This window comes from Schistocerca gregaria, chromosome 2 (genome assembly GCF_023897955.1).
Source record: "Schistocerca gregaria isolate iqSchGreg1 chromosome 2, iqSchGreg1.2, whole genome shotgun sequence".
Classification (NCBI taxonomy): domain Eukaryota; kingdom Metazoa; phylum Arthropoda; class Insecta; order Orthoptera; family Acrididae; genus Schistocerca; species Schistocerca gregaria.
The window spans coordinates 672,912,150-672,932,851 of record NC_064921.1 but is presented as its reverse complement, the minus strand read 5'-3'; the positions used below and the strand labels follow the sequence as shown (position 1 = coordinate 672,932,851).

General features: G+C 39.0%; 1 protein-coding gene across 2 annotated transcripts in view; it reads right to left on the bottom strand.

Annotated features, from left to right (window-relative positions):
- LOC126334727 (serine/threonine-protein kinase ATR-like) overlaps positions 1 to 20,702 on the bottom strand; it is a 402,997-nt gene that overhangs the window by 224,492 nt on the left and 157,803 nt on the right. For both annotated transcript variants that reach the window (XM_049997265.1, XM_049997266.1), the window contains exons 12-13: positions 13,585 to 13,876; positions 5,005 to 5,457 (exon numbers count right to left, since the gene is read on the bottom strand). In XM_049997265.1, coding sequence (XP_049853222.1) covers positions 5,005 to 5,457; positions 13,585 to 13,876 — 745 coding nt within the window. The remainder of the gene's footprint in view (positions 1 to 5,004; positions 5,458 to 13,584; positions 13,877 to 20,702) is intronic.

The window sequence follows — 20,702 nt, the reverse complement described above, 5'->3', positions numbered from 1 at the left end:
GCCAACCCTTAGCCTTGTTGACAGCTTCCACTGTCACAGGCATGTGTTCAGTCAGGTGCTGTAAGGTTTCTTGGGGAATGGCAGCCCATTCTTCACAGAGCTGCACTGAGGAGAGAGATCGATTGTAGTCGGTGAGACCTGGCACAAAGTTGGCATTCCAAAACATCCCAAAGGTGTTCTATAGTGTTCAGATCAGGACTCTGTGCCATGCAACAATGGTTGTAAGCCTCCTCCATGACAAACATGACTACACCATAACACCACCACCTCTGAATTTTACTGTTGACACTACACACACTGGCAAATGACGTTCACCGGGCCTTCGCCATACCCATACCCAGCTGTCAATTTGCCACATTGTGTACCATGATTCATCACTCCACACAAAATTTTACTACTGTTCAATTGTTTAATGTTTACACTCCTTAAACCAAGCGAGGCGTCGTTTCACAGTTATAGGCATCACTTGTGGCTTATGAGCAGTTGCTCAATCATGAGATCCAACTTTTCTCACCTCCCGCCTAACTGTCATAGTACTTGCAGTGGATCCTGATACAATTTGGAATTCCTGTGTGATGATCTGGATAGATGTCTGCCTATTACACACCACGACCCTCTTCAACTGTCAGCATTCTCTGTCAGTCAATAGACGAGGCCGTCCTGTACGCTTTTGTGCTATACGTGTTCCTTCACATTTCCACTTCAGAAACAGTGGACCTAGGGATGTTTACGAGTGTGGAAATTTTGCACACGGACATATGACACAAGTGACACCCAATCGCCTGACCATGTTCAAAGTCCGTGAATTCCTCGGAGCACCCCATTTTTCTCTCTCACAATGTCCAATGGTTACTGAGATCCCTGATATGGAGTACCTAGCAGCAGGTGGCAGCACAATGCACCTAATAAGAAAAATATATGTTTTTGGGGGTTTCCAGATACTTTTGATCACATCATGTATGCAGAGCAAGTTGGCAGGAAATAGTGAGATCTAACAGAAGGAAACACAAACTCCTCTCATCAAACAGGAATTTGATGAAGATATAATACATGTGCTTCGCAAATAATGTAACTTTACTACCACTCCCAGAAACTCAACGATCTCGAATGTAATGAGCATCATCAAACAAGTCATCATCCTCCCCCCCCCCCCCCCTCTCTCTCTCTCTCTCCAGCAGTGCTGAAATTATATCAAGGAACTGGTCATATTTCGACAAATGCTTGACCTGATAAACTGAACATTTCAATAATTGAGAGACAAGCACTCAGTGCACCTACAGGAGAAAGCAAACTCATCTCCCTCGCAGCCAACAAGAGTAATATTACAGCTATTCTCCAGCATCTTGTACACAAAATGTGCAATTGCTCAACTGACTTCATACAATCTTCAGGGCAGAGCCACTATGGTCAGTTTCAACATTTTATCAACCTTTAGTGAATATATGCCATGTTTCAGGTGGACTACAAGTTACATAGGCTGAATGGTCAGCGTAACACCACTTTTTACATAAGGATTTGGATATGATACCATTAATTTCAGATCTCAATGAGAAGCAACACAAGATACAGTTGATGTTCCCAAGAAACAAGTGACAAAGGACAACAAGAGAAGTACTGAAACACAGACTAAAGTGTTTTCTAGCACTCTGTCAAATTTTAATGTCTAATTAGATAGATAAAAAATCTAACTCACCAAGCAGCAGCAGAACACACACATAAAAGACTGTTGTGACTGCAAGCTTTCGGAGCCAGAGGATCGTTCTTCAGGCACAACGGTTGACAGGAAAGGAGCTCGAAGGAGGAGCCACTTGCTCCGAAAGCCTACAAGTCACAAAAGTCTTTTATGTGGGTGTTCTGATGCCACTTGGTGAGCAGAATTTTTTATCTATCTAATTAAATAATTTAAATACAATAGAAAGAAACTTCCACATGGGAAAAATATATTAAAAACAAAGATTCCAAGACTTACCAAGCGGGAAAGTGCCGGTAGATAGGCACAATAAATAAAACACACAAACACACACACAGAATTTGTAGCTTTCGCAACCGACGGTTGCTTCTTCAGGAAAGAGGGAAGGAGAGGGAAAGACGAAAGGATGTGGGTTTTAAGGGAGAGGGTAAGGAGTCATTCCCATCCCGGGAGCAGACTTACCTTAGGGGGGAAAAAAGGACAGGTGTACACTCGCGCACACACACATATCCATCCGCACATACACAGATGGAGAAGCAACCGTCAGTTGCGAAAGCTAGAAATTCTGTGTGTGTGTTTGTGTGTTTTATTTATTGTGCCTATCTACCGGCGCTTTCCCGCTTGGTAAGTCTTGGAATCTTTGTTTTTAATATAATTAAAGAATTTTATCAATAATTGACTGTTTTCATTGTTAAATTTTAATGTCTGATTGGTAAAATATTTCAGCAACTTACCTTGTCGTCGTCATCAGAAATATCTGATGTACTGAGCTGGTAAGTGAGCTGCCCTTTCCTTCATGATGTCCCTCTATTCCCTCACCTGGCCTCCCCATGCTTCTGTTTATGATGTTCCATCTGACATATTCTTCACATGGGTGGTCTCTATTCAGCATCAATCTGTACACAGTTTGCCCCCATAGATGTCACTTGACATTTATGTGCTCTGTAATGTCCCCTTCCCTGGGTTATTTTGCAGCAGCTGGTGATCCGTACCAAGTCAGCTTTCAGCAGAACCATTGGAATTTTTTGTTACATCTACCAGTTGAACAGGTGTTGGTACCACTTACAGAATAGCAATCTGCTGCCTGTGTATGAAGATAACATTGCTCCTTCTGTAACTTAAGCATAGGTCGCCAAGATTTACTGAGTTGGTAGCCAGGGTCTTGTTCTGCACTGCCTTCATGTTGACACTCCCCCACAATGTGGGAGGTTGAGCCAACATTTTTGTCTCGTAATAATTAGTGGACTGCTTGTGCTCCAGACAGTGCTCAGATACTGCACATTCACTGGTTTGTTCCAACCACTTGTTGCTTTGTGTTCCACACACTATATTCCTGTCATTTGATCAATGTATACTACATTCACAAGGAATACTGTAGATGCCTGTCTTCCATAATCCTAAACTGTCCTTTAGATTACAAGAAAGATTACTGTCTGTGTCAATGGGCACATCACACATTTGAAGCTATATTTCCTGAGGATTTATGCAGAAACGGAATCCGCTTTCTGCAGGTGTGCCAGCACCTTTAGTTTCTTTTCTTCCAGTTCTTCATGACTGAGGTGCTGATGAACAAACACATTCAGTTTGCATAGTGGAACAGCAGTTTTTATGGGAACCTCTCACAAATGTTGAAGTTAAGCAGCCAAACATTCTTTATCTGATGCATCGTAAATCAAGGCCCTGCTTTTTTGCTTAGAAGAGGAGCATACTTCAGACTTTCATTCACCACAGCCAAAAGCACAAGCAGTGGTGATGGGAGTGTTGGAGTTAAGAGAAAAAATGCCAAGTCAGTGGTCAGAGAGGAGTGGCCCTGGAGGTGAGCAAGTGTGTGTGTGTGTGTGTGTGTGTGTGTGTGTGTGTGTGTGTGTGTGTGTGTGTGCGTGCGTGCGTGTGTGTGTGTGTGTGTTTTACCAAATGTCTGTCTAACCAATCAATGATAGTTGCTGCAGTTGAAAGTATTTTTTATTAGTTAAATTGTTAAAAACCACAAACTGTTTGGAAGATTTTATTACTGTTTGTGCATGTAAACTGATACAGAGTGACGTCATGCGTCTTCAAGGTGAGACAACAGCAGTTCACTACACGCTGTGGTACCGGCTGGCTTCGAAGTTATTCTGTACTGTGATATCCCAGCTTGGAGAAGCAGGGTGCACCACTGAATAAAAGGCACGCTGTGCCAAAGGTGCTGATGTCATGGAAAACATACAACACTTAGTTATCTGTCAATTTACATAGGAATGTCATTCCTTGCTGTCAGACAGAGTTCATATAATGTCATATCAGATGTTTGAACACTAACTGTATATGTGGTGTTGCCTTATATACACCAATTGTGACAGAAGGGATGACATAACTGTGTTCAGAGTAAGTGCTTTCTATTATTTAGCATAAAGTTGAAAATTTATTGAAGCTTCCAGATTCCAGCACAGAGCTTCAACATAGAAAAAGTCCATATTAACGCAATCTATATGGTTTAGCCCAGCATTTATTCAAGATGCAGCAGTTCAGGATTTGAGGATAACAACAGTCACAATCTAACATGCATTTCACAAACTAGGGAATACTTCAGGTGTGTGTGTGTGTGTGTGTGTGTGTGTGTGTGGAAAGGGGGGGAAGGGATGTTTACCCACATGAGAGAGATAGAGTACTTTCAGCTAGCTCAAAGGTTAGTGTTGTTTATACAATTTTAAGCATGCCCATGTCACACTAGCCACTCATCTGGTGGTTAGTAGCTGCCTGTCTTCAGTTATGTACATTTTTTCCATACCAAAACTAACATCATATTATTTAGTGCAAAATTCAAATGTTGTGAATCTCACAGTTAATAAAATGGTGAATTAAGATCCAACAGTGTAGTATTGACTATGATAATACACAGATGTACCTGAAGCTTGTAACAATTTTCTTATGTAAACACAGATTACTTCAAAATATTTTGTTAATGTCAAGGAAAACAAATACCATACACTGGGAACAAACAATATAAATCCTTTTTTACTGAGTAAGGACAGTAATGGATACATATTTCATAAGGACATTTCTTCCTGTCTGCAATTCCCCCATATAAGAAAATGAAGCTAATCACAAGGTGCAACTATGCCTCAGGGAACCACCAGGAAGCCAGTTCCTTGCTAAAAACATGAATACATTTTGCTTCAGATTTACTACCAACTACACAATCATTAAGAGTAACTGCAGAAAATGATGTACACTTAATACAGCTCACAACTTTTGACAGCCAAAAATCAAACATTTAAAAAAAATAAAAAAAATAAAAAAATATATAAAAAAATTGTAATACTACTCCTACTAACCATCCAAGTGTCTTCAGAGTGAAGATAAGTGACTCCTGTAAAGGCTTGTTTTTGGTGTGAAGAGCTTTCCGTACTGCAGCCATGATATGCTGGGAAAGCTCAGACAGGAGCTCTTGCTGACACTCCTTACGCTGGCCAATTATTAAATGGTGAACATGCTTTGAAAATGCTGAGCGCACACTGCTATCTGGATCGGACAGCATGGTAAGCCACTGACTGAAAGGAAGGCCTTTTGGATGCGAAAATGCAACTGGAAAATGTCTTGCAAGCGATGGTAAAAACATAGCAGCAGCACGTTTCATAGGCGATGTACTTGATTCCACTGCCAATGTCGTTAATCCTGCCAGAAATTCCGTGGTATCACTGTTCAAAGACAGTTGCACCTGAGGCCCATCTTTTGACTGGCAGTCAGTACACACAAGTTGCAAGTCCAGTTGATTCCCAGTTAATTTCCTGTGACGAAACAAATGCTCTTTTTAGTATGTTAGGTTTTACCACAAACGTGTGTATATAATTCTGTGTAATTCAATAGAAAGAAACTTCCACATGGGAAAAATATATTAAAAACAAAGATTCCAAGACTTACCAAGCGGGAAAGCGCCGGTAGATAGGAACAATGAATAAAACACACACACAGAATTTCGAGCTTTCGCAACCGGCGGCAGCTTCGTCAGGAAAGAGGGAAGGAAAAGGAAAGATGAAAGGATGTGGGTTTTAAGGGAGAGGGTAAGGAGTCATTCCAATCCCGGGAGCGGAAAGACTTACCTTAGGGGGAAAAAAGGATAGGTATATACTCACGCGCGCACACACACACTTATCCATCCATCCATACATACACAGACACAAGCAGACATATTTAAAGGCAAAGAGTAAGAGCAGAGATGTAAGTCGAGGCGGAAGTGTGGAGGCAAAGATGTTGTTGAAAGACAGGTGAGGTATGAGTGGCGGCAACTTGAAATTAGCGGAGATTGAGGCCTGGTGGATAATGAGAAGAGAGGATATATTGAAGGGCAAGTTCCCATCTCCGGAGTTCGGGTAGGTTGGTGTTGGTGGCAAGTATCCAGATAACCTGGACGGTGTAACACTGTGCCAAGATGTGCTGGCCGTGCACCAAGGCATGTTTAGCCACAGGGTGATCCTCATTACCAACAAACACTGTCTGCCTGTGTCCATTCATGCGAATGGACAGTTTGTTGCTGGTCATTCCCACATAGAAGGCGTCACAGTGTAGGCAGGTCAGTTGGTAAATCACGTGGGTGCTTTCACACGTGGCTCTGCCTTTGATCGTGTACACCTTCCGGGTTACAGGACTGGAGTAGGTGGTGGTGGGAGGGTGGGTAGGACATTACACCGGGGGCGGTTGCAAGGGTAGGAGCCAGAGGGTAGGGAAGGTGGTTTGGGGATTTCATAGGGATGAACCAAGAGGTTACGAAGGTTAGGTGGACGGCAGAAAGACACTCTTGGTGGAGTGGGGAAGATTTCATGAAGGATGGATCTCATTTCAGGGCAGGATTTTAGGAAGTCGTATCCCTGCTGGAGAGCCACATTCAGAGTCTGATCCAGTCCTGGGAAGTATCCTGTCACAAGTGGGGCACTTTTGGGGTTCTTCTGTGAGAGGTTCTGGGTTTGAGGGGATGAGGAAGTGGCTCTGGTTATCTGCTTCTGTGCCAGGTCAGGTAGTTGCGGGATGCGAAAGCTGTTTTCAGGTTGTTGGTGTAATGGATAAGTAAGTAAGTAAGTGTGTGTGTGTGCGTGTGCGTGTGCGTGTGCGTGTGCGTGTGCGTGTGCGCGTGCGCGTGCGCGTGCGAGTATATACCTATCCTTTTTTCCCCCTAAGGTAAGTCTTTCCGCTCCCGGGACTGGAATGACTCCTTACCCTCTCCCTTAAAACCCACATCCTTTCATCTTTCCTTTTCCTTCCCTCTTTCCTGACGAAGCAGCCGCCGGTTGCGAAAGCTCGAAATTCTGTGTGTGTGTTTGTGTGTTTTATTCATTGTGCCTATCTACTGGCGCTTTCCTGCTTGGTAAGTCTTGGAATCTTTGTTTTTAATATATTCTGTGTAATTCCTTCTAAATTTAAAGGGAACTATGATACACAAAAGAGAGAAACATTTCATGTGCAGAGGGAAATGGCATCATCAATTTGTTCCCACAAAATAAATTGGCAGTAAATAGTAGTGTACGTTACATTAAGATGAGGAAGGAAAAAAATGTGACCGACATATTCTGATTGAACAGATACACGCCGTGTTTGAATAATGGCCATTAGGGTTCAAGAAAACCACCATGGTTGTGTCAAGGATCATCAGTTTTCACCTTCATAATCTGTTTTATGAATGCTCTTAAGTTTATTTCAGTGCTCTCAGCTAATTAATTCACGGCCACAGTTCAACAATGCAAATCAAATTCATGGAAAAATAAAAATAATAACAAAAACTTTACTAATTTCATCAACCTGGGTCCTAAGGATTCCAAGGTCGCCTGCCAGAAGCCAGAATAAATAAGGAATGACAGAAAACTATATGTCTCAACAAAAAAAAAAAAAAAAAAATCTGTAGTACCATTTAAGAGCCCCTTGCCAAAATTAAGACAAATATCTTAAAGACAGTGAAAGCTGAGAACGTGGACATAGGAATGAGAGAGCTGGCAACAGTGGCAGCGTATTATCCAGGGCTAAAGTGAATGGAGGGGCATGATGGTTGCAGGTGGTGGTGGTGGTTGATCTCAGTATCATTTGTTCCAAACATTAGAGGCAGCTGATTTGGTATTATTCCAAGCCAACAACATGATCTTATTTTAGAAATTGAGGGATAATGATCTTAGAGTTCGTGTTCTCTACAATTTACAATTTCAGATCACAAAACAGGAAGTTCACATAAGCACAGCACTACCCTGGATAGAAAATCAGATGAGGAATCTACCATGAAGTCTTGTAATGTCTACAGAGCAAGGTCTCTGGACAAACCCTGTACTTGTGGTGAAGAAGAACTGGAATATGCTGAAATGCCTTCTGGAGTTTAAATTCAAATGGGAGTACCATTATCTAACACTGAATTTAAATTCCCAATACAGCAAAAGAAAGCATAAAACAATTTCGAAGGGAAACTGAAACAGCTAATAAGGACAGTCAAATCAAAACCCAAGAACAAATTTTTAAAGGAACACAGAAACCATTGTGATTTATGATGAATAAAAAAATAACTGTGTTGAAGTAGAAGTGTGAGAAAGAACTAGAACAAGAAAGCTCATAAATGGAGAAACTGTTCAAAAAGAACCTGCGAAAAATCTAAGCTTACAAAAATAAAATAAACTTTCACCAAAAATAATACCAGAAATTTTTAACAAACTTTTCAAAATATACTTAAAGTTTACCCTGAACAAGAATTTGTTCTGAAGATAAAAATGGTGTAATACAGTGTGGAAAGTTTTGACACAAAGTCAATCATTTATTGAGGAGTAAGGTGCACACTCACTGAATAAAAGAAGTGTTGAGTTACTGACAGGTACACACAAAAGACAAAGAAAACAAGCTACTTGTCAATATAAATCCTTTGTCAAGCTACACACACACACACACACACACACACACACACACACACACACACACACACACGAGAGAGAGAGAGAGAGAGAGAGAGAGAGAGAGAGAGAGAGAGACCAGACATACTGCCTTAGGGAAACACATTGACAGTCACAGTTGTGACCTGAAGCCAAAATTATATACAGTAAAAAAGAATAGTCAACAGAACTGGTCTCAGAAACTAGGCTGAAAAAGCATAATTCAGGAGAAATATAGGAATGTGCCTAAATACATGAAACACAAATATTTACAACAGAATGAGATCGCAGACTCAGACATGTTAGAGAAACCATACAGTAGTATGGACTAGAAGAAATAGTAATATATGCACAGTTAAAAAAAATTAGAAAGAGTACACAGTTTAACTTAAAATATCTACGTCAATAAATGTGTGTCTAGAAGTACATGACTAAAGTACATTAACACATTGGTAAGAGGAAAAGATTTATAGACATGTGAATGCTTAACAATGAACTACAAGCAGGACAGGGTGCATATACTTGAAATATGCAGTACTAGAGAAATAATGGATGCAATACAAATTAAAGATGGTTGAAAATGAGAGGTGATAAGGAAATGTTCTGCAATATACAGAAATCATCAGAAATATTGGACACTTCTACTGAATGAATGTATGCTAACAAAACAAATATTTCCATACATCTGGGAAAAGAAGTTAAAAACAGCATGGATTGCAGAAATAAGAAAAAAACTGTACAGAAACATCACCAAAGAATTGGAAATAATACCAAGAAACACTAAGAATAAAATACTAAATTTAGAAGGCTTTCAGCACACAACAAAAGAAAGAAATCAGGAATTATATGAAAAGAACATAGGAAAAGACATTTCGAGAAGATGTAGTACAGCTGAACAGAAAACAACAAAGAAAGAAGAGGAACTGAGGTCGTTACATGATCCCAGTTTGTCTGATTAAAAAACTTTATATGTAGTTCTCTAAGAGGAAATAATATAAAATTTAATATTTTTGTCATTATGAACGCCTCAAAAAATTAATGTTTCAGTATGTGACCAAACACCAACCACTATCAGACTTAAGTAAATCTGTAATTTGCATTGGATCCATTATTTTTCTAATAGCAGTATTTCAAGAATCCCTATTCTGTCCAACCTATAGTTCACTGATAAGCATTCAAATACATGTATGTAGAATTTTCTACTGCATAGTGTACAAAATGTTCCACTGAGACAGGACACATCACACTCCCTTCATCAGGAAAGTTCCAGAACAGGTTTATTTTTTTTTTAATTTCTGATCTTCCAATACAAAAAAGGCACAAACATTTTTATGTCACTTGGTATGCATGTGTCTCTAAAATGATCTTTGTCATGTTTCCGTGCAAACACACCAGGTGGCAGGGCTACACTTAGCAACAAACTCTTTGGGTTCTTGGTACATTAGTCACGGTGACACACTAGATGCTGATTGTGAGCAAGCAGTAAACATTAACTACTGTGTGAAGCTTGAGAAAATAACTAATAAAATGTGGACAATGATTAAAGAGGTCACGTTTTTGAGTGGCACAAAAGATTTCATGAGGGAAGAGATCCAATGCAAGATTACCCCAGAGCTGGCCACAGATCTGCAGCACATACTGATGCAAACGTGGAGCGTATAAGGCAGTTACTGCAAGAAGACCGTCATGTAAATGTACGTGTTATACCAGAAGAACTTAATTTGAATCTTAACGTGTATCATAAGTTTTTACGCAAAGATTTTGGGAAATGGAAACTTAAAGCAAATCTCATCTATCACACATTAACAGATAAAACAGAAAGAGGAAAGGTGAAGAATTTCTGCTGAACTACTGGATAGAGTCAGACTGGATGCAGTTCTAGATAACAAAGCTCCAAGACTGTCAAATGACAGCCTACGAGAACAAAGACAATGTTGATCACAGTCTTCGATAGTAAAGGGTTAGTTCACCATAAGTATATTCCTCCAGGCCAACCAGCGAAGCAAACTCTTTACATTGAAGTCTTGAAATGTTTGCAACAATCAATTCAACAACACTGCCCTCATTGTGACATTCTCAGGATGGGTTCTTACTGCAAGACCCCATACTGCTACATCTATTACTGAGTATCTGGCCAGGTATTCTGTTATTGCCATCCCACATCTGGCATATTCACCCAACCTCTTGCCTTGAAAGTTTTTCTTGTTTCCACGAGTGAAAAGGTGACTGAAAGGAAAACTTCATCAAGATATCACAACATTCAATGTGCTGTGACAAATGAATTTACAAGCATCACAGATGAAAATTTGTCTGCCTGCCTCCAAGACCTCCAGAAACACTGGACTGGCAACTGTGTATAGATAGCCAAGGGGGCTATTTCAAAAACCGCCCTGGAAATTTTCTGACAAAGGGAGTAATGCCACTTCCCCATTTTTCTTCAAAAAGGTATGCTGATATCTTAACCTTATCTTAAAATGCTAAGTATATGGATCAATTTTACAATAGCATCAGTAGTATTTTGTAGTGACCACTTCTCCACACGAAGTATAAAACAAAAGAAAAGTGAAATTCAAATAAAAATATATTAAACTAAAATAAACATATGTTGAAGTCATTACCTATCAGACAAACAAAATTACATTTAATGTAGCTTCAGCTCTTTGAACCTAAAATTTACACTCTCAGTAGCCCAAAAATGACCAACAAAAATAAATGTGTCACAGGAAGAAGCTAAATAATTTACTATGCAAATTACAAGAGGAACAACATCCTACAACAAGCAAGTTTGGAATCTAAATACAGAACAATTCACCAAAAAATGGAGAACATACAAACAGTAGTAGTCAGTAGCAGTAGTGTGTGTGTGTGTGTGTGTGTGTGTGTGTGTGTGTGTGAGAGAGAGAGAGAGAGAGAGAGAGAGAGAGAGAGAGAGAGAGAGAGAGAGAGAGAGGAAGATAGTAATAAAACATTATGAGGTATTGGCAGAATCTCAGACAGATTAATATGATTTATTTTAAAATGACCAAACAATATTTCATAGAAACCACACAGTCTATGCACAAAATATTTGCATTCCAAGACAGGGGACCTATAAACAGTGTCACAAAGATGGACACAAGCTAATAAATAAAGAGGCAGAACGGCTGGCTAGCACCTGCATTCAGGAAGCGAAGTGTGTAATGCTGTCAATAGACACATACAGAAGAAAAGGTGATACGCTTCCTAGCTTTGGAACTCATATTTCCTTCCTTGGGTAGGATAGGTTGGATAAGGTTAACAATGAAGGGCACATCACTCAGACCCCAGCTAAAAACCTATCAACCTCCCCTTTACAAAGACAAAATAGTCACTACAATTATCAACAAGCGCAGTGAAAAAACTAAGTCTTAATCCAGCAGCCAAATGAGGTGGGTGAAAAACCAAAGGCAAAACACACTTTGCAGCTGATAACTAACGTGAAGAACAGAGCAGGCTTATGAGTGTAACCCTTCAAATTGGATTCGTTGGCTCTCTGAAGTGTTTGAACGTAATCTGCTGTTCTTATCCTCGTGCTGTGAAGTCGAACATTATGAAATTACACATTAAAGAAACCAGAATACTTAGGATACATTAACTTACATTATGATAAATAATTCTTCTGTTGCTGTTTGACAGAGTAACTTCATACTTGTAAATGAAAGGCACAACAAAGTGGATGTTCTACAGTACTAATACATTTATTTAAGCAGTTTTTGGCTTACAACGGCACCATCAGCCACTAACTGACTGATGTACATCTTTTAAAATGAAAACCGGTTAACTACAAAAAATTAGTACTGTAGAACACCAAATTTTCTAATGATAACATTGTAAGACGGAAGCTAGTTAAATAAAAAATTAATACTACAGAATAGGCTGTTCCAACTCTGCACCATGTTGTGTAAACATCCACAGCTAGCATAGTAGTATAGGCACAGGTTGGTAGGCTAAATGTAGGCAGTTCTATTACATTGTGTTCTCACTACATTCTGTCACATGTGCGAGTCATTTGCCCACCCCTGCCCAAGGAAGGTCAGTGAAGGAACACAGGCTACAGCCCAGCTTCCTTACTGCCTCCCATGCACCTGTTTACCCACCTCTGTTTGGCTGGTTGTGCTGGATGAGCCTGCCATTGAACTTCATAATTTTTCATGATTTTTGTTTATAATATTCAAATATATTTGTTTAAAAAATAGCCATGAACATATCATACATGAATAGAATAGTGGGAAATTAATGCTTATGGTCCACTATGTCATATAGGTGGTTTGTAGAATACGAGGTGTTTGTAAAAGAACTTCCTAGTTTTAAGTATAAATTTATAGGGAAACTAATGAAAAATTACCATCAATGAGTACATATCGTGAAAGATAATTCCTTCAAGTTTTATTTAATGTTAGTAGACATCAATGTGGGAGCCATTTGTTGCCCTGCACACGTCAAGGCAATATTCCACACATCAAGGCAATATTCCACTTCTCGCCACGTATTCACGAACATTCCAGGTGTAACTGTCCCAACCACCACGACGATTCTTTCCCATAAATGATTGATGTCTCTGATCTACACAACATTTTTTTATGTGGTCCAAAAAGAAAAAGTCCAGTGGGGTTAAGTCTGGGCTTTGTGGAGTACATATTGTTGCTGAGTTGCCCTGCACAGAGCTGCACTCAAGCCTGGACTGAATTGAGGGAGCAGAGGGGAAAAAACACCACTAGTGCCAGCTCAAGGTCAAGCAGACCTGCCAACTGCAGGGGATCCAAAATTGGAGAGTTGATGAAGCAAACACCATAAACTAGAATAGTGTATGTCATTTAAAACTAGGGAGTTCTTTTTCAAACATCCTATATATGTGTACATATTAAAAGTGGCTAACTGTCCTCAAAAATGCTAATTTCGGGGGGAGAGAGAGAGAATCCCATAACACAACTTCTCCCTTAAAAAAGGTAGTCTTATTATTGCTAACACTGGATTATCTATAGGACAACAACACAAGTTTTTCACCTCTTAATAAAACAACGTTCCGTAAGGGCACAAAGAATATCTGGTACAACCCCAAGAAGATGGACATGTAATGATGCCTGATTGCGTGCTGGTACTAGAAGCTGGAGCACAATTTCCTCTGCTTTCGATGATTCAAAAGCTGTCAGCAGCAAAGGAATAATTTGCACGGCTGTCACAGCATGTTCTCCACCTTCGGCAATTAGCTGAGAAATAAGTTTTACACGCCATTCTTCATCTTCTGACTGTTTTAGAGGTGCCAAAAATCGGATGCATGTATCAATCACATGTGGACCTGTGACACAAAAGAATTAAGTTCAGTGACCAAAAAGTTTGTTTTCTCACAGTAGGACAATGTACTACAAAGGCACTTCTACATACGAGGTCTGTTCAAAAACTTTCGGAACATTCATAATTTTGCACCAAAGGCGTGTTGGAGCAAAATGTGGTTAGCATCCCCACACATGCCTGTGTTTAAGGTGAAACTGCCGGAAGTTTAATTATTGTATGTCTTATAGTTATTGTTCAGCGCTGTATTGAGTACAGCATTGTGTCGCACAGTTTACGATTTTCAAGATTGCAGAGTTAGCAACAAGCCTGCATTAAATTTTGCTTGAAACTCAGGAAAACCTTTACAGTGGCACACCAAATGGTGCAGGAACCTGCGGTGATGAGTGATTAAGCTGTACTCAGTGTTAAGAATGGTTTACATGGTTTTAAAGTGGCCAGATGGAAATTAAAGATGACCCTTGCTCAGGACACGGTTCGCCTCTAATGACAACACTGATGTCAGAAACGTAAACAAAATTGTGCATGCCAGTTAAAGATTTACTGACTGAGAGATTGCAGAAGAATGGAACTTCTCAGCTGGATCATGTCATGAAAACTTGACACAGCTTCTTGGAATGTATCGTGTTGCCAACAAATTAGTGCCACGGCTCATGAGTCAAGACCAGAAAGGTCTTTGCCTCGCAATCTGTGAAGAGCTTTTGGATCACACAAATGAGTACAAGATCTTCCCAAAGAGAATCATAACTGGTGATGTGATATGGCTCTTTAGTAATGATGCTGAGATCCAGGTTCAATCTTCACAATGGGTCGGAAAAGGTTCTCCAAGACAAAAAAAAGCTCGTCAGGCCAGGCCAGGTCCAATGTGAAAACCATGCTGACATTTTTATTTGACTTTGAAGAATTAGTTCATCATGAATTCATGCCACAGAGGCAAACTGTTAATTGATGGTACTATTGCGACATGTTGCACACCTGCAAGAAAACATGAAAAAGAAATGGGCTGAAAAGTGACGAGACAATTCATGGCCCTTGTATCACAATAATGCACCCACACATTCATCCCTGTTGGTGCATGACTACTGCACAAGAAACGAAATCCCTGTGCTGCCTCATCCTCCATACTCTCCTAACCTGGCCCCTGCAGACGTTTTTTATTTCCAAAGTTGAAAATCCTGTTGAAAGGAGAAAGAGTTGCAACGATAGATGAGATAAAAGAAAATTCACAGATGGCATTTTGAGTGATCCAGCAAGAGGTGTACCAAGACTGTTTCAGGAAGTGAAAACGGCACTGCGTGTGGTGTACCAATTTTGGAGGAGAGTATTTTCAAGAAAACCATGCGTAATAAGTAAAAGATAAGCAAAGAAAAGTTCTGTGCATGAAGTTCTGTGATTTTCTGAACAGACCTCATATACTTTTGCTAGATTGTTTTACAGTATCTTAGCATACTTCTTTTATTTTAATTTTCATCACACACACACACACACACACAGTTTGTAAATAATTTACAAATCACTTAACTGATCAGTTTACCTTTCCAGTGGTCAAAACCATGCATCAAATAATTTTTTTTCAATGTGACACATGGCAGATTACCCCCTTCATCATTCAATGTCTGTAGGAACTGCCACATCCTTTGTTGCTCCTTTTTTCTCCACCTCCCTGCCCCACAGCCTCCAAATGCTGCACCTGTTGGCAATCTAGTCCTGCACACTCCACCACACAGTGTTCGTCTCTCTCCTCACCCCTTTCCCTTCCCCAACCCCTCCAAACAGCTGCTGGCATCTCGCATGATAGTTGCATTCTGGTCTGAGATGCTGGAGTGGGTGGTCATGAATGCGTGATGTGGGATTGCTTGTTTGTGTGAATGTTGTGTGTTCTCCTCTTTTACTGATGAAGGCTGTGGCTGAACGATTTATGTGTCTTTCAATTGTGCCTGTCTGCAACCTAACGTGTTTTCTTTACAGCAAGTAGCACTATGTCTTTTCCTACACTGTTGATATTCCTACCTGGAGTTTTCATAGTTTGATTTTTACCTAGACAAATGTATTCCCAAAATTTCATTACTCTGCACTTATTATTTTTTGGTGTTGTCTGTTTTCTTCTTCTTTTCCGACAATGTATGTACTGTTCGTTACATGCGGCATCCTTTAGAATCCCAAACTTTCCATTTTGAAACTTTACAAATTAATTTTTACCTTTATTTTATTCCTCCGATTTCTGCTAGAGTGAAAAAATTTAAGTTTACCTAAAACTGTTAATAATACAAAAACATCCAAATGAATTATATGATTCTAGAACATACTAGAAGCTCACATTTTAATAAGTTCAAATGAGTATGTGCCATACAGCCAGAAGTTAGCAGCCATTATGTGTATTAGTCTCTGTTTTTGTGTATCTACAATACCTTTTACATCTCATAAAGGCATGGATGGAATGAGTAAAAAGCTCTCCTTGATGTTAATATGCTGTTATGGCAGCTTAAAATGTGAAATTAAGTATGTGCTATCACGAAATTCATCTTCACTTTGTCAGTAAAGAACCTGAGACTTGAAATCATCTCATAGCAAAACAACGAGCACTGTATTAAGAACAAACAAAAAGATGAGTACATCTTTTTTTACATTATTATTCATCAAACGTTTTAATAAATGCTTTCCCTGAACTTCAAAAATGTACTACCTAAGCAATTTATGATGGCGGAAGAGTTCATAATTTGGATACAAAACTGCCAGACTTGGTTTTTACACAATTTTGGAAAGAGTATCATTTCACTGGGACAAAATTAGTGTTATCAGGACAATCTTTGAAAAATCTGAAATGTACCACACCTATATAAACAAAACTAAACTCTGCAATGAAGCCCACATGGCAAAATCTACATCTACATGTATATTTATACTCCGCAAGCCACCCAACGGTGTGTGGCGGAGGGCACTTTACGTGCCACTGTCATTACCTCCGTGACCACTGTGTCAGCATTTGGCTGTGGTATCATTGTGTATCCATAACATATCACTCTCCTGAATGCTAATGCTTGTGTTTCTTCATTGAAGTTCCTATTTTTCCTTCTAGTAGCACTCAATTTTCCTCACAAGTAGAAAAGCACCAAGCTCCTCATGAAGGAAACTTCTTAGCAATTTGGAATCCAAACCCAGGTGCTCCACATGACAGTAGGACTCCATTAGCCTCAAATATAGAAGTGGACACATATATTTAATCTGTACAAATTTCTGACTCATATCCCAGAAAATTGTGATGAAAGAAGAATCTACTGAATCTTAATTTATCAGCTGGCAGAGGCTGTAGTTTTTGTGTGTGTGTGTGTGTGTGTGTGTGTGTGTGTGTGTGTGTGTGTGTGTGTGTGTGTGTCTTCTCTATTTTCAGCAAATGCCTTGATGGCCAAAAGCTTTTTGTGGTGCCTCTATGCGTCTCAGAATCTCCGCTATATGGTGAGTAGAACTTTACATAATATTGTTACATTCCATCTTGGATTTTCCATTGTTTGAATCTTAACTTATGGCATATGGCTTTAATCAAAGTATGTAACACCCGAGACAGATTCAACTACCACTTCCTTTGGATGCTTTACTTCATTCTACTTTTATTTCCTTTCTCTGTTCTTTTTATCACCAAGGATTTGGAACTTCTGTTATAGTAAACAAAATGAGCCACCCTTATGTTCTTGACAGAGCAAGATTTTCAAATTCAAAGAGGCATCACCGAATCTTCATACATGCATTACTACTTCTTCAAAAGCTTGGTTGCAAGAGGAACGAAGTTCGGTTTCATCAACTATAACACTAATTTTTACACTGCAAGATGCAACTTCTGCAAATTACACAACCATATAAATATTTGCTCATTTTTATAGATTGTGGCACTCCAAAGGGTAAAACTTCCTCACTTTAATTTATTCTGGAACTTTATAATGCAAAAATACAGATTTACATATAAATATTTATCTTCCTACTACGCACTGTGAAAGCTCTAGGTCTAAGTGACAAAGATATTACTCACAGGGAAAAAACGTAATTTTGATCAACATAACAGTGAAATGCAGCTTTACACATACAGGTTGAACTCGAACTCCACAGACAAAAGTAGGAGATGTTCAGTGACATTTAATGAGTATTTTGATATAAGAAACTTTTATCTCTAATGGCTCATCACAGCATAATAAGGTAATTATGATTTATTTGGTTTATTACACCAAATATCTTCTTTTTTACAACAATACCTTCACAACAGACAGTCTTGTAACACACCGTCATAAAAAGAGAGAGAGAGAGAGAGAAGAGTAATGCAACTACTTGCAGATGGAAAGTACTACAATGTGGCTGCCACCACTGTAGGAACAGCTCAGCAACGTGTCATCACGCCATTCTTCCATTGCACTCTGTGAACCCATACACGAGATGCGTATCAGTCAACACTTCATCAGTACACCTACCCATACAGTCGTGTGTTCTTTTTTATGTACAACTAACACTAGCAGAAAAACAATTCCAAGACAATAATTAGCAGTACTGAAAGCAAACTTGAGGACAAAGAGTAAATTAGGCTTCACTGTTGACAACAGCTAGTACCATGGGTTAATGGAACAAGTTTGTTCCGAAACAAGACACACAGCACATATTGTCAACATGTGCACTGTTGAGCAGATATTTTCAGTAGAAAACAAATTAAAAGAAAAATGAGCATAAAAAAATCGCATGAAATGCAATTATTCTGTACCAGTCAACCAGAAACCAAGATTCTTATTTCAAAATTGTGAGGAAATATCACCAAACAACATCAAAAATATTGTTTGTATGGTTAGGGTTCTACATGTAAAATTATTTGTTAACTTCTATGAACATATTTTCTTCTACTGAACCAAAAAATGAAGATGTATTTCTCAACTCTAATAAATCACACGAGGTCACAGATATCAGTGTAAATAATACTGACACATTAAATGACAAACAGTAAATAACCAGTACTGCACAGGGCCTCCTATGTATCAGGAGTTAAATGTAGCATCAATGTGTACATATATGCCACCAAGTGAAACATTTAGCTACTATGTTCTACATCTGTCTGTGTCAGTTACACAAGTTCCAGAACATTCAATATTGCTGCTGAAATATCAGAAAATAATATCTTAAATTACTTCTGATGCCAACTGCAGAGTTATGTCTCTCATAGTGTTTTTGAGTACCAACGAGTACCAACAATATAACAGCCACTGAAATTGAACAACAGCTCTGTCCAGCACATGGTCTCCATGTCATTAGCAAGCAGGTGCAGCGTTAACTGGTGCAAATTATTTTTCAAAGTCATCAAAATGACCATGTGGAAGAGTGCACTGTGCAAGCATTCCTTGCATGTGCAAGCATCACTCGCCAATGGTGACCTGTCAGAGTAGTTGCAGCAAAGGTTTATGGGAAACTTTCACTTTATGAACAAGAAATCATCAGCCCATTACTAGACGTACACCTACCAATTCTGGAAACCATAACAAAGTATTCACATAAAGAGGCACAGAATTCTTAGTCCAGGAGCCTTGTTGATTCATAACAATGTTTGCCAACATACAACCAGTTAACAAGACAGGCATTCTGGTATGATGCATCTGATTAACCAGTATAACACTGATCTTTTTCCCCGAAATTCCATATGGTTTTACAATTTTAATTAATTTACTTATTTATGTGTTTTGTGGACAATATTTGGATAACTTTCTATGATGTAAACTGTGACTGCATATTTATTACTATTATACCTTTTGTCAGTCAAAATATGGGTGCATTTGACTATTTATGCAACAGGGTTTATAGTTTAACCTTTAATTTAACCTCAGTATTTACAGATACCACCTATATATAAATTCTACAATATAACAAAATGGATAATCAAATAGAAATTATTTCAATTGTTTTTAAAACTTTTTTTTGTTACCTATCAAAACCTCCAATTCACAGTGGAAGCAGTCCAGTTTTTTATGGCTGCACACTTTGCTCCTTTAAAGTGCATAGATAAGGAAAGACTGGGCAAAGCAAAGTTTATTTTTATTCCTTCTGTTATATTTATGAATGCCATATTATTTATTAATTATGACTGGTTCTTCATGATAAACTTCGTAAGAGACTAAATGTATTGTTATGCTGTCATTAGCACAACTAGTCTTTTTCAACAGTTGCCTACAAGAGGATCAAGGATGGACATTAGATATTTTGAGTTTTAAAATTTTCCCACTGAACTGAATGTTCAAGTTTTGGGCTTGCAGTCAGACATAGTTTAATTCATCCCACGATCCTTCAAGTAGGCATCTGCCATTCATCCTCAGGTGAGCCATCAAAGACTGATGACAAGCTGCTCTGATTCAGAAAACATAATGCATTGCAAGTATTCTGCACATGCATCAAAATCAGGTTACACTACCGGGCAGCAGCAGTCTTGCTGGTGGAGCCATTTGTTGCAGCCATTGGTTCACTCCGCCGTCTTTGAGTAGAACAAATCATGGAGATGATAGGGTTCCTTGCCCTGCCTAACTGGTAGCCATTATCACTGTACATCAGATTTTCTGGCAGGCATATTTTTACAGTTTCTTTAATAATGGAGTCCCAAAAATATATTGCTGTGGTCAGAATCATAGTTCTATCAAACTCCATGGAATTTCCAGAGGAAATACAGTGTTCAACAATAGTGGATTTCCTTGGTTGCAGAAGGTGAGTGCAGAGTTTATTTTCAGTGCAGTGTTCTTTCATAGTGCACGTGGTCTGTCCTATGTAAGCCCTACCACATTAACAGGGTATTTTGTAAGTTCCGGCCCTCACAATAACAAGTT